This window comes from Canis aureus, chromosome 10, assembly GCF_053574225.1.
Source record: "Canis aureus isolate CA01 chromosome 10, VMU_Caureus_v.1.0, whole genome shotgun sequence".
Classification (NCBI taxonomy): Eukaryota; Metazoa; Chordata; class Mammalia; order Carnivora; family Canidae; genus Canis; species Canis aureus.
In genome coordinates, this window is record NC_135620.1 from 19,802,494 (window position 1) to 19,816,057 (window position 13,564).

At 32.5% G+C, this 13,564-nt stretch overlaps 1 protein-coding gene across 1 annotated transcript in view; it reads left to right on the forward strand.

The window, feature by feature from the left end:
• ADAMTS19 (ADAM metallopeptidase with thrombospondin type 1 motif 19) overlaps positions 1 to 13,564 on the forward strand; it is a 226,741-nt gene that overhangs the window by 94,631 nt on the left and 118,546 nt on the right. The window contains exon 8 of the mRNA XM_077911535.1: positions 10,171 to 10,276. Within this exon, the coding sequence (XP_077767661.1) occupies positions 10,171 to 10,276 (106 nt within the window). The remainder of the gene's footprint in view (positions 1 to 10,170; positions 10,277 to 13,564) is intronic.

Below are 13,564 nucleotides of genomic sequence, written 5' to 3' on the forward strand. Positions count from 1 at the left end.
GACTTGGCCTCCAGTATGCATTTGATGGGTTCAACTCAAGGATCTTGGTTTGGTTAGGGTCCTGTAGCTCCTGTTCAACTCTTTCCACCACACTGTTTATCTTCCTGCCCTCCCCAATCCCTACCAGTCCATCTCTTAGTGCTGATGACCCTGCCAGACCACAGTCATGTCATCCATGGGTCCCCTAGGTTAAACTCCAGCCCCCTTTGCCTCCTTGGCAATGAGAGTCAGACATGACAGCACAGCTCCTCTTTCTATCTACCTACCCAGTATTCTAATTAATTCCCTCCTTGAGTCATCTGATGTCTGCCTGGAGTTTCCCAATGCACAGAGTTGCAAAGGCTACCTACCACATTTCCTATTTCTTCCCACCTGCCCTCAGGGAAAAGCCTGTAGATGACTAAGATGTTACCTGGCAAGAAAAACAACACTAGATTTAGCCAAAAGGCCAAGAAACGATTGACCTGGAAAAAGATGTTAATACACCTCATGTTAATACACCTCGAAATGTATTCTCGTGATACTGTACAACATATAGCGTACACTGTACTATACGGGCTACACGTTGAGAATGAATATATTGACTTGTCAGTACATTCCTGCCCTTGCGGTGCTTAGGTTCTAATGGAGAGGTGGCCAATATCCATTAACAAATAATTAATTTGTATATTAAAAGATAAACCCGGCATTGGAAAAAAAAGTAATAGATGGAAGTAAGAGATAATCTGGGAGTTCCAAGGTAGGAAGAAGGGTATTTGTAATTTAAATTTGGTGATCAAGAAGATCTGGAGAGAGATATTTAAAGGGGAAATGTTCCAAAATAAAAAGCCAGTGAAGAGGTCTTGAGATGGAAATGACGAGAGAAAAGAAAAGGAAGAAAAAAAAAAAAAAGCGTAGCTGGAGTATAATGAATAAATGGGATTATAATAGAAAATTCTAGATTTTGTATTTCTTCTTTGGGCAGCTTTGGCAAATGTAAGGTTTATTGGCATAAGTTTTCATATATTACCTTGATGTCTTTAGGATTATAGAGACATTTCCTTATCCTTTGTTGATATTGGTAATTTGTATATGTGTCTTTTCTTTATTCTTGATTAGTTTACTAGGGAATTACCAGTTTTGTTAATTTTCTTTTACATTTGTTTTTATAGTTCATTGGTTTTTGCTCTTTATTCTTTCTTTCCCTTTCTTTTCTTAAGCTTTGATGCTCTCTTCCCAGCTCCTGGAAGGAATTTAATCATTGATTTTCAGTCTCTTATTTTTTATAACATATGCTATAAATTTCTCTAAGCACTGTCATTTCAGCCTACACATTTTTTATGTGTTCTATTTTTACTATAAATATGCTTAACATATTTTCTAATTTTCATTAAAATTGCTTTCACTTGTGAACTATTTAGAAGTATATCATCTCATGTCTAGGGAGTTTGGGTTTTTCTAGTTACCTTTTTAGTTGATTTCCAAATTATTTCCATTGTGGTCAATGAACATTCTTTGGGTAATTTCCACTTTTGAAATTTGTTGAGTTTTTTTCACTACTCATTATGTGGTCAAGTTTTATAAATGTATCATATCTACTTAAAAATGAATTTTGTTGAGTGTGATGTTCTATTATATCAATTAAGACAGATTTGCTAATATTTTTTTTCAAATTTCTTATGTCTTAAGTGAATTTTTTATAGATATTTTATCAGCTATTAAAAGAGATTTGTTAAATCTTTGAGGTTAACTGTGGATTTGTTTTTCTTAATTTTTAGTTTTTAATATTTGTATATATATACATATTTGAGGCTTATTAAGTAAATACAGATATAGAATTATATGTTGTCTTGTTGAAGTAGTGACCCTTTTATCATGAAAAAAATCCTTCTTTATCTCTCTAGATGCTTCTTTAAATTCAATTTGTCTAACTGTGTATATTTATAGTATTTATATTGTCACCCTTTCTCTATTTTTGGTTGATGTTTGCATATTATATCATTTTATATTCTTTTACTTCTTGCTTATTTATGTTCCTGTGCTTAAGCTATATCTAACTTATTTATGTTCTTGTACTTAAGCACAATACAATTAGAGTCTTTTTTTTTAAATCTAGTCTTAAAATCTTAATTTGAATTTAATGTAGTCTTTTTTTTAATTCACTCATTCCAACTTTATCAAGATAAAGTTGATAGATAAAATTTGTATATATGTAAGGTAGATAATGTGAGGTTTTAATATACCTATGCATTGTAAAATGATTATCATAATCAAGTTAATTCACACATCTCTCACCTTAGAGAATTTAAATGTCTATTCATTTTGGCAATCACAGTTCTCATGGCATAGTCTTTTTTTATTTAATGAAGTTCTTGGTATAAAATGCTATCTTTTTATCTTTTTCTATTTGCCTTTAGTTCATGTTTCTTTTTTTCTTCCTTGCTTACCTTTTAAAATAGGTAAATCCAATATTTGCATGCCATTTTTAATTATAATTGTTTGTTATATGTTATTTTATTATTATTTTGCATTTATCTTGTGTATTATGATATATATCATTTTAACACTGATTATTGCTAGAGCTCTTGAACACTTGAACTCCATTTATCCACCAACTACATATTATTGTTTATACTTCACTTCTCTATATTTTAAGTTTGGAAGACATTAAAATTGGTGTTTTGTATTCAGTATTAATTTATAGTTACTCATACATTTACTCTTTCTGGCATTCTTTATTTTCTTCTCTTTATTTTCATGTTTTAGTCTGAAATTTTCTTAACATTTCTTTATACCAGTACTTTGATTTTTAAAGTGTCATGGAGAAGGGGTTTCTTTCTCTGATTAACAAAAAGATTCATTTGGATTGTGGTGGCCCAGTGAATGTAGATTTGAAGCTCCCCATCTTTATGTTAAAAATGCCTTTATTTCATCTTCATTTTCTGTCTAGTTTTTGTATCCACGGCCGCCTTCTCACAGTGGGCCCTTTCTTCATTTGGTTTGTCATTTTTATTTGTGAGCTCATCTTTAGTAGAACTTACTTTTCCTGTGGGAATTCTATGCTTACTGAGATGATAAAGTGTCTCGTCATAATGATACTTCATTTGTTTTGAAGTATCTGAACTGACAAGGCTTTTTCCAACCTTTGTATGCTTCCCAAATTGTATGATCAATTTGTACATTGTATTAATGGCTTCATATTACTGTGGCTTTACACCTATGCATGATTGTGGTTTGGGTTTCAATTTGTTAGCAAAGTCTTTTCTGGCATTCCCAGAATTTATTTTGAGCCAGGGTTCCTTATTGCTCTCCTGCATATGGATTGTTGAGGTTATTTTCATACATTAAAAGCAATTTCAGGCTTTCTGATTTGTGGATGGATTTCAGGTCTTTACTCCTTAATACGTATCCTTGCAGACATTTTGAAACCGTACCTATTATTTAATAAGACTTATGTCTTTTCTCCCAGACTCTAACAACATTAACTCATGATATTATCACTCCAAATTTGAAAAGTCTTAAGCTTTATTTTTGCACTTGGGAATCTTTTATCTTCAAACTTAGCTATATGTTAAAAACTTTGTATATTGCATTTTATTTAGCAGTTTTATGTGTTTTTTTTTTTTTACAAAAGGATTCCGTCTACCATTTTGCAGGAACACATAAACAATATTTTACTATTTATAAAATATTCTGACTTTTTGACTAGAGATTTACTATAGTTTTTATTAAACTAATATTCTGTTATTATTGGAAGCCACTTTTTCTTAGTATTCTTAGAAACTACTATGAAGAATATTTTTTTTAAAGAGAGAGGCAGAGACACAGGCAGAGGGAGAAGCAGGCTCCATGCAGGGAGCCAGATGTGGGACTCGATCCCAGGACTCCAGGATCACACCCTGGACTGAAGGCAGATGCTTAACCACTGAGCCACCTAGGCATCTCCTACTATGAAGAATATTATGGATTAAACATTTGAGAGAATCTGGAAGCCTTTTTTTTTTTTTTTAGATTTTAATTATTTATTTGAGAGAGAGAGAGAGAGAGAGCACATGTGAGCAAGGGGGAGGGACAGAAGGAGAGGGACAAGCAGATTTCCCTGCTGAGCAAGGAGCCTGACATGGGGCTCCATTCCAGGACTCTGGGATCATGACCTGCGCCAAACACAGATGTTTTACTGATTGAGCTGTCCAGGTACCCCTGGAAGCCTATATTTTAAAATACATTTATAACTATACTGATATAACACTCATAACTTGTATAATTGTACTTTTATATTCCTAGATCATCATCTTGACTTTAACGGACTAGAGGCAGATAATTAGTGAGCTAGTAAGGGAAGTTATTTTAAAATATGTTCAAAGCCCAATTTGAATGTAATCATGTTAATGGGTTTCACATTGTGTGGGCACTATCATTAAATCATTCTAAAAATTTTTTCTAATTCATGATTGAAATACATTTTGATTCTTCAAAATTACATTTTTAGTTGAGGTCACATATTGGGTTATCCTTCATATTAGTCTTTGTGTTAAGGAATTTTATCTATGCCATTCATTTCATACACCGCTTATGAGGATGTGCTAAATTCATATTGATGTAGAGATGTACCCTGGCTTACACATTTAAAGAACTTAAGCTACCCTTCTGTGAAAGTAGCAACTCTCATTGCTGTTTGCTTTGCTCTTTCCCTGTTTAGTCCTTGGTTCAGGAAGTGTCCCACCCACTCCCCCACTGCCTGAAAATTTGCCCTGCTTTTTCCTGCTTTTTGCTACCCTCTCCCCACTCAATGATACTACCAGGCTGTTTCCCTAAAAGTCTTTCCTACTTTGATTTTGCCCTATTTGGTGCTTTTTTATTCTTCGATGATATCTTATGTACATCTTTAGGTTTTAATGATCACATTTTGAAATGAGTATTAGTGTGGCTTATGCTCCTGAAGGCATGCTTGGCATGTATGCATCTTTGTACTTGTCACCTCTTACAGTACTTGTTCCATTAGGCCTCAAGCAATAGTAGGACTCATAGGTAGTAAATAACTTTCCTCCTAGGATACAATCCTAGGATAAATATCTTACTTAGGATTGTGTAGGATGTTGTACCAGGAAAGACAAGATTTTTAACTTAGGGAGTCTAGCTAGTGCTTAGGCAACAGTGCTGGAGCTGGACAATTTAATTTTGTTAGGATACATCTGTCTGATTACATAAAAACTGATTTCCTGATTAGTCCATTATTATTACATGCTTCCTGCAAGGCTTTAGGGGTCTGTGATTATCTTGAAGAAGTATCAAATTACATCCTAGGATAGTATGTTTTTGTTTTCAGTTGAGAAATTCTTGTGACACCTCATACATTACTTGATTCATTTTTAGGTAGGAAATTATAGGGATTTTTTTTTGGTGTCCTTTGTGTTTGTAGAGTTTTTTTTATTTAAAAAGTGTTTTAAAAAGAGTCTGTATTTTATCTATCTTTAAATAACAGCTGTGTTAAATCCTTTCCCCTTCTAAACTCTACCCTTTATTATAATAAGAAACATGTGAGTTTTTGAAAGGAACTGAAAAGCATAGGCTTTTAAACAGAATAATGCAAGTCATTTAAATTAGTCATGGTTACAATTATTCTCCATAACTTTCAAGTTAAAGAAAATCTTCCTGGTGTGCCAAATATAAGACAATGAAATTCAAATTTATCAGAGTCTTAGTTGAAGATTCTGACTTTACACATAAGTAAAAAAAGGAGAGGGTCATTTTGTCAAATTGCATCCTGTCCTATAAGAGATTCTATTAATTACTCTTTAAATTTCATAGACATGATTATCATATTCATGCCTTTAATCTTCTCATTATAAAAATATAAACACGTAAATGAATTTGGAAAATTAGAAAAGAGGAAGAAAAATTATTATCTTGTCACATAATGTGGTTGCCATTAGAAAATTATAATTATACAGTCTTTTGTTTTAAGCTCTATGTCTAATGTGGGGCTTGAACTTACAACTCTAAGGTACATTTGCATTCTCTGCTGACTATGCCATCCAGGCACCCCCATTTTTACATAGTCTTTTTGTTCTTCTTTGAAAATGTGATGGTATAGATTTTTTAATACTTGGGTGTAGTCATACCTCTATGCTAATATGTACTCAATTTTAAATTACATTTTTTCTTTAGATTTTATTTATTTATTCATGAGAGACACAGAAAGAGAGGGTCAGAGACATAGGCAGAAGCAGGAGCATGCTCCATGCAGGGAGCCTGATGTGGGACTCAATCCCAGTACTCCAGGAATACACTCTGAGCCAGGCAGACACGCTTAACCGCTGAGCAACCCAGGCGTCCCTAAATTACATTTTATTGTATATAAATTTATATTTTATGGTCTAAAATAAGTCTTTTATATTATAAATTATAATTTTTATCAGCATATTTCTTTCGTGACCACACAGTGCTCATTGATTTCCCATAGCCTGGTGAGGAATCTAGGGCCCCCAGAATGCGTACTGTTCATTCTTTCTCTTTCCTTATCCCACAAGGCTGGTGCTAGGAAAATGTCAAAGTTGCATACCTCTTGCATTCCTCTTGCTTCCTACTGCAGCATCCAAGTCAAAATCTCTCTTGTCTTCATTTAGAAACTCTGCATTTGGAACTGAAGCTCTTTAGTTTACCATCTTAACTGTCTCTGTCACTGTGATGGATTGTTCTCCTTGATGCTCACCCACATTTCACGTGGATATTGGCCACCTTTCCCCCCTTCCTGAGTGCATTATGATCATGTGCAATTTCACGTTCATATAATCAGTTCAACTAATGTTACTTAATAATTCTTGGACCTCTGTCTGGATGACGTCTACCTTTCTCTACTCTCCTGGCAATAGTTAATCATGTCATGGACATTCGCCTCTGAAATCTTATGTTAATCTCTTATTATAGTCTCTAATACTTTTTCTTATTATTTAAGAAAGAGATAGGATTTTTTTTGGTGTCCTTTGTGTTTGTAGAGGTTTTTTACATAAAAAGTGTTTTTAAAAGAGTCTGTATTTTATCTATCTTATTATTATAAGATATCTTATTATAGTCTCCAATACTTTTTCAGAGAGTATGTTCTTTTTCTTCATTGATGACTCCAATCTCCAGACAACTGTATTGTATCCTCCAAATTATCAGCTTCCCTTTGACTTTACTTCTTCCCTTACCTAGCCCTGCAATTTCTGTCCCTTGTTTCACTCTCAAATTACTGCCAACTGTTATATCCTTTGATTCTTCTTTTACACCTAATCTATAAATTCTCAGCCCAAATTTAATCCAAATATTACTCTTCTCTGTTTCAACCATTAGGTTGAATATCATCTCCTTGGGCATATTAGTGCTAGTCCAGGCTCATGCTCTGCATCCTCAGTTGAACCATCTGTTTTCTGACACATGAGCATTAAGTATTCCCATAGTATTTAATCAGCTCTCTTTCCCGTTTCTCTCACTATTCCAAGCTTTTGTTTCTTTTTCAAAAAATACTCACTCCCATCTACCTTTGACCTACACCGAACATTGCATCCTTTCTCACTTGACATACACGAATATCAGAAAGTAATTTCTTTAACTTAACAAATTGCATCTGCAAAAGTCTTCCAGCAGTGTGCCTGGGTGGCAGTTGATTAAATCTCTGACTTTTGGTTTTAGCTCAGGTCCTGATCTCGGGGTCTTGAGATCAAGCTCGGCATCTGGCTTCATGCTCAGCAGAGAGTCTGCTTGAGATTTTCTCTCTCTCTCTCCTTTCCCCCTCCACTCTCTCTATCTCTCTGTTTCTCTGTCTCTCGAATAAATAAATCCTTTTTTTTAAAAAAAGATCCTAACCAATGTAGTACGATAACAGAAAAATATGGGAAAAAATACAAATGTAGACTAGAAAGAATAATATAGAAGAGGTAAGAATTAAAAACAAGTTACAATACTGTTTTTGGTGGGGATAATATATTTGAAGGGGTGCAGGAGTAGAAATCTAATTAAAGTGACTAAATTTGATATGTACTGGTCCATGCAGGAAAGAGACATGATATAATGACATCTCACATTAGCTGACTTTTAGTCTGTATATGGTGATAAGGTTATTGTAGTGGTGAAATATATGGGCCTCCTAAGGGAAATTTGTACCAAACAGTGATCTTTGGCATGCTAATTATGGTTGAACTTAATTTAGTATTTTTGTGGAAAATTTAGTCTCAAGTTATATACTTTTTAAAATTTTCAAATGCTCAAGATAATTTTAAATATCCTATTAAGAGATACTTTGTGTTCACCCTCCTCCCCTCCTTCCCCCCTTCTTTCCATCTTTCTTTCCTTTCAACTACAACACAAGTTCAATTACTCTCATTCTTGTTTCCCATATTTAGTTGTGTTAATAAGTACATGAATTAGGTCTCCTAAAATTTATATTATGTTTAAGAATCTCTTAAAGTTTTTATTTGATTCATAATTTAATAGAACTAGATAACAAATATATTTTTTATTCTCCTCTTTTTCTCTGTTCCTAACCCCTCTGTGTTTACCCATACTTTCATCTTTATTTCCTACCATATTTTGATGGAACCCTGGAGTAATTTCAGTTCTTAATCAGCCTAATGAAGTAGTAGGACTATCACCTGTTTATTCATCCATCCAATCATAAGGAAGTAATTTCATCTATTTGTAGATTTTATATCTTAAACATATCTCAAAATAGATAATGTCACATCTTCACATATTTCATCTCTTGGCTGTTTCTTCCTATAGTTGTGTTTTTAAAATAATGTGTTTATACTATATTTTGCTTAGAGAATGTATCTTCATTTTCCTGATAGGCCAGTGGATACCAGGCCTTGAGAGTCTGCATGAAGATTTGAATGAGTAGTCGAGTATTTCAGATACTCCGTTTTCAATCCTTGAACAATGCCTCTGTTCAAACCTTGTTATCTCCTTCTTAAGTCTCCGTAGGGTTCTACCACAGTCATAAAATCCTCCTCCCCTGTCATTTGGGCTTTGGCTCCACTAAATCATCCTCCCTGAATCTTCTGTTTTGCCAAAACCTGAGCTAGGTGATTTATTCTTTTATTTAAATATAATCATCTCAGAACATTATTTCTTATGTTTCTGAAGAAAGAAGAAAAGTCACAAACAGCTAACCATTTTTTACTAGGACCACTCTGCACTAAATTGTACTTAGCAGGAAACTAAAAGTTAGTTGGCAATGGATTCAAAGTTCATTTTATAATACTTAGTAGTCAAGTGATATTTGGCAAATCATTTCACCTGTACTGACCTTAATTTCTTCATATAATGAGCTTAAATGTATTTTATTAGGATATAAAGATTACAGAACATACATATAATTCAATAAATACCAGATATTACTTTTTAATAACCTTTGTTTGTTGAAAATGCATTAAAACTTACACTTGGAAGGTTACAGTTCTTTGTGTTAGATGATATTTATTCAGGGATGTATCTTAGTAATATAGTACATAAATCTTTGACTAAGGGCTATCAACAGTTTTACATATTCTCTTATCACTGATTTAAATCTAAAAGATAAAATATTTTACTAAAATTGCTGTCTTAGATAATATTTCAGTATATATATTCTGCAATTGGACCATCTCCTTAGCCAAAAGTTTTCAAAGGAAATACTTTTCAATATTCCAAATATCACAAGTAGTTCTTATGTCATATTAAAATTATATTTTACAAAATAAAATTAAAAAATTTTATTAACTCAAAATATAAATGTAAGCTTAAGAATGCAATATACATTGTTTATTTTATTTTAGGGTGTTTCTTTGAAACTAGGTTCTTTAATGTGAATTGAAAAATATTTAAGTTAATCATTGCTTTTTGAGTTACATTTTCTTAGTCGTGTCCATTCATTTATCTTACGTGACAGTGAAAAGTGGTATTTATGAAATGTGTCCTTTATAACGTGCATTTTGAGAATTGGATAATTTACTAAATAATCTGAAATATAAAGTTGAAAAGCATATTAAGAGTTTATTGAATGATTCATACATACATCATTTCCCTTAAAATTCCATTTATAAGGGGTAGATATCACAGTTTAATATTGATGTATTTGAATGGAAAAAATATTTTTCATTTCTTCCACTGATGCATACCATAAACATTTACATTTGAATCTGACATATGATAATTCATATTTATGTTTTCTAGGTATAGCTTATTTGAGTGGAATGTGTAGTGAAAAACGAAAATGTGTTATTGCTGAAGACAATGGCCTGAATCTTGCATTTACAGTTGCTCATGAAATGGGTCACAAGTAAGTAAAAATTTTGCCTATGCCACATATTAGCATATAACTTTGTAATTTGAGTTGTTGAATCACATGCACATCTCTTGGGCTTGGGAGACACTAGGGTTTTTTAAAAATTAGGGAAACAAAAGGATGGCAAATATCATCTAAATTTAAAGTGTCTTCTGGATATTGTAATCATTCCTGAGACTTTGAATAAAATCTTACTACATTATTAAAATTCACATTAGGACATTCATTACATGGCACATGATTCATTTCACTACACGTTTCTAAATGATATAAACATGGCAAAAATCATGACACTACAAAGCAATACATTATTCAAATATCCAAAGAAAACACTTTGTACAAATAAAATATTTCCAAACTATAATAGCATGTTTAATTCCTTTACTCTGTATCAAGTAATAACAATCTACATGGTTTGGAGTAATGTATTTGAAAGAAACTTCATCTGATCTCACAGTTAATATGTAATGAACCATATGTTTCAGAAACAGTTCTAAGTACTTTACATAGTTTTGTTTATTTAAGACTCAAAAAGCAAGGATCTTATTTTACAGATAATGTTAATAGCAATAATAATTAGTTATAGCAACATTTATATAGTATTTACTATCTGTCAGGACATTTCTAAGTGCTTTATAAATCCTCAGAACATTTTGGGGAGGTATGGCTATTGGAGAACCCATCTTATAGGGGAGAAAACTTATAGGGGGTATGGAGAGGTGAATTTACCCTCCCAAAGTTAGGAAAATAGTAAGTGTTACAGGAAGGATTTGAACTTGGGTAATTTAATTGAAGTCATACTGTTGTGTATTTTTACCTTAAGTTATCTGTTATCTTTGGGCCTTTGATCCCTCATTAGTAAAGTAGGGATGATACCTGTGTTATGAGGTTGGTCTGGGATTCTGATTATGTAAGAAAAAGCACATGTTTACAGGCAGTATATTATAGTAGAAATGATGTGGAGTCAGACTGAATTTTGAATGTGGGCTTCCCTGCGTGCTAGCAGTATCAGCAGTACATATGAAAAGTATTTTAATTGGACTCAGATTTAGTGAGGTCCTACTCAGGGAGGTGATCTTTATGGAGGCCTCTTTGGTCAAGGACATATTTAGTTTGGCTGGTAGCGTTTAAAAATTTGAATCAGTTGCCAACATTAAAAAGTATAAATTTGACATAAAAATTTAAATTTCCAGACCTGGCAACATTAGACCTACAGTCCCATATGGCAGCCATTCCTTGGAGCTGAGTAGCGTCTGTACCCTTTAGACTGGGCCCATCTTTCCCAGCTCATCACAGGCTGCAACTCTGTAGTATTGTAGTATCACAGACCCGGCTCACTCCATTTTCATTACATGCCTGGACTCTGTAGACAATTGAGTGAATTGAGCTGTGGAATTTGATTGGTATAAAAAAGCTCACAAGAAGATTTATATAGGACATAACAGGGTTTGATTAAAAAACACTTTTTACTCAAGTAAATGGAAGGAAATATAGGAAAATGATCAAGTTATAATTATACAACTCAATGAATTATCAGAAATTGAATATGACCATGTACTCATAACCTAGTCTAAGAAATAAACATCCACAGTGGTTGATTTTTGATGTCACTGTTTTTAAATGTAAATATACTTTCATTTTCTTCTGTGCTGGCTTTCAGTAGTCAAGTCTGGAGTTGTCTACAATACAAAGCGTTTATTTGTTATTCAATAAAGAAACAAAAAAAAAGATAAATAACATTTTAAGATCATCATCCTTTAAGGAAAGTATGCCCTGTACTAACCTAATTCGCTGTTATACTCCGGGAATGATAGGATTTAGACTCTTAATTCCAACATAATTTAAAGATATTCCAGCTTAATCATATACCAAGGAAAACCATGTGCATTATTTGAATGAAACATGCTGAAAATAATGTTTAGAGGCAAGAAAAAGTTGGTATTAAAAATTTTTAAGAGAACAAATGCAAATTCATCATAAGTACAGTTTTTATAAGTGTAAGTTTCCTAATAATATAATTTTCACTCTTTAGCTATGTATTAACAGCATGATATACAAACAATGATAACAGACAAGTGACCTGAATAGTGAAGGGTTCATTTTATGAAGCAATCTTACTTTACTTTAGTATGTGTAAAATAAATTCATTTAATCTTTGATGTATTCTAAAAATTAGGAAAAGCACATATTAAAGAAACCAGCCACAATGCAAGTTACTTTATTAACATGCAAAGGCTTGGTCAAGAGCCTCTAACTACTTAAAAAACTAAATGATATAGTTTAAGGAAAGGCCACTTGAGCTTTATGTAGTAGAAACATTGGTTTATGACTAAGAACTCAGGTTGGAATGGCTAAAATGGTAGTAAAATATTATTTTATTTGACTTTTATAGAGCTGTACCCAAAATCAATAGAAATGTGCCAAAGGTAGGGTAATGCTGGATGGATTAAGACCAGGACATGTGATAGATGTTGAACTACTTAGTTACTAAAAGTCCTCCTTACTTGTAAGCAATATTTGTCTCAAAAGTAGAGGCTAGTGTTCTTCTTAATGATAGAATAATAACAGAATACTTGTCTTTGACAAAGAATATAATGAACAGCCAGGAAAGAGGTTATCTGTATGAATTATATCATCATGATCCAGTATAAGATATAAAGCACAATAAAAGAAAAATGTGGGAAAAGGAAATAAAAAACAATGTTCATATACACATAGTCTCTCAAATGGGCAGTTTTCACAAATGTTAATTATATCTATGGATCCTATGTGTGCGCAAACAAATAACCGAGCTCTTTTACTTAGGGATATAATTAAGTCAACTACTTAAGTGAAACTGTTAAATTCTTACTTTTTTCTTTTTGAATATCTTTCTTTTGTTTTTTGGGGGAGAGGTTATAATGTTTTCCAATTTATTTCCTTATGGATCATATTTAATATTGCAACCCACAATTTTAGAATGGCAGAATGATTCCATTTAAACTGGTTAATTAAAGAAAGTCTTTATAATCACACATGAAATGTTTCTAAATTGATTTGGGATGAGTGTGTTTATGTTTGTTACTTTGAATTTGGTTTCTGGAATTTCCCAGAGAAACACCACATATTGCTGGAAAAGTCAATAAGGGCCACCAAGTAATAAAAACTAAGTGTTAAGGGTGAGAATTTTAGTAATTGAAGAGGAAAAAAAAACTTCTTTTACTATTTCAAAGGAATCTTAAATTAAAAATGTATCAAATTTTCCTTTAGGAAATTACCAATTAAAAAAATCTATGTAATTAT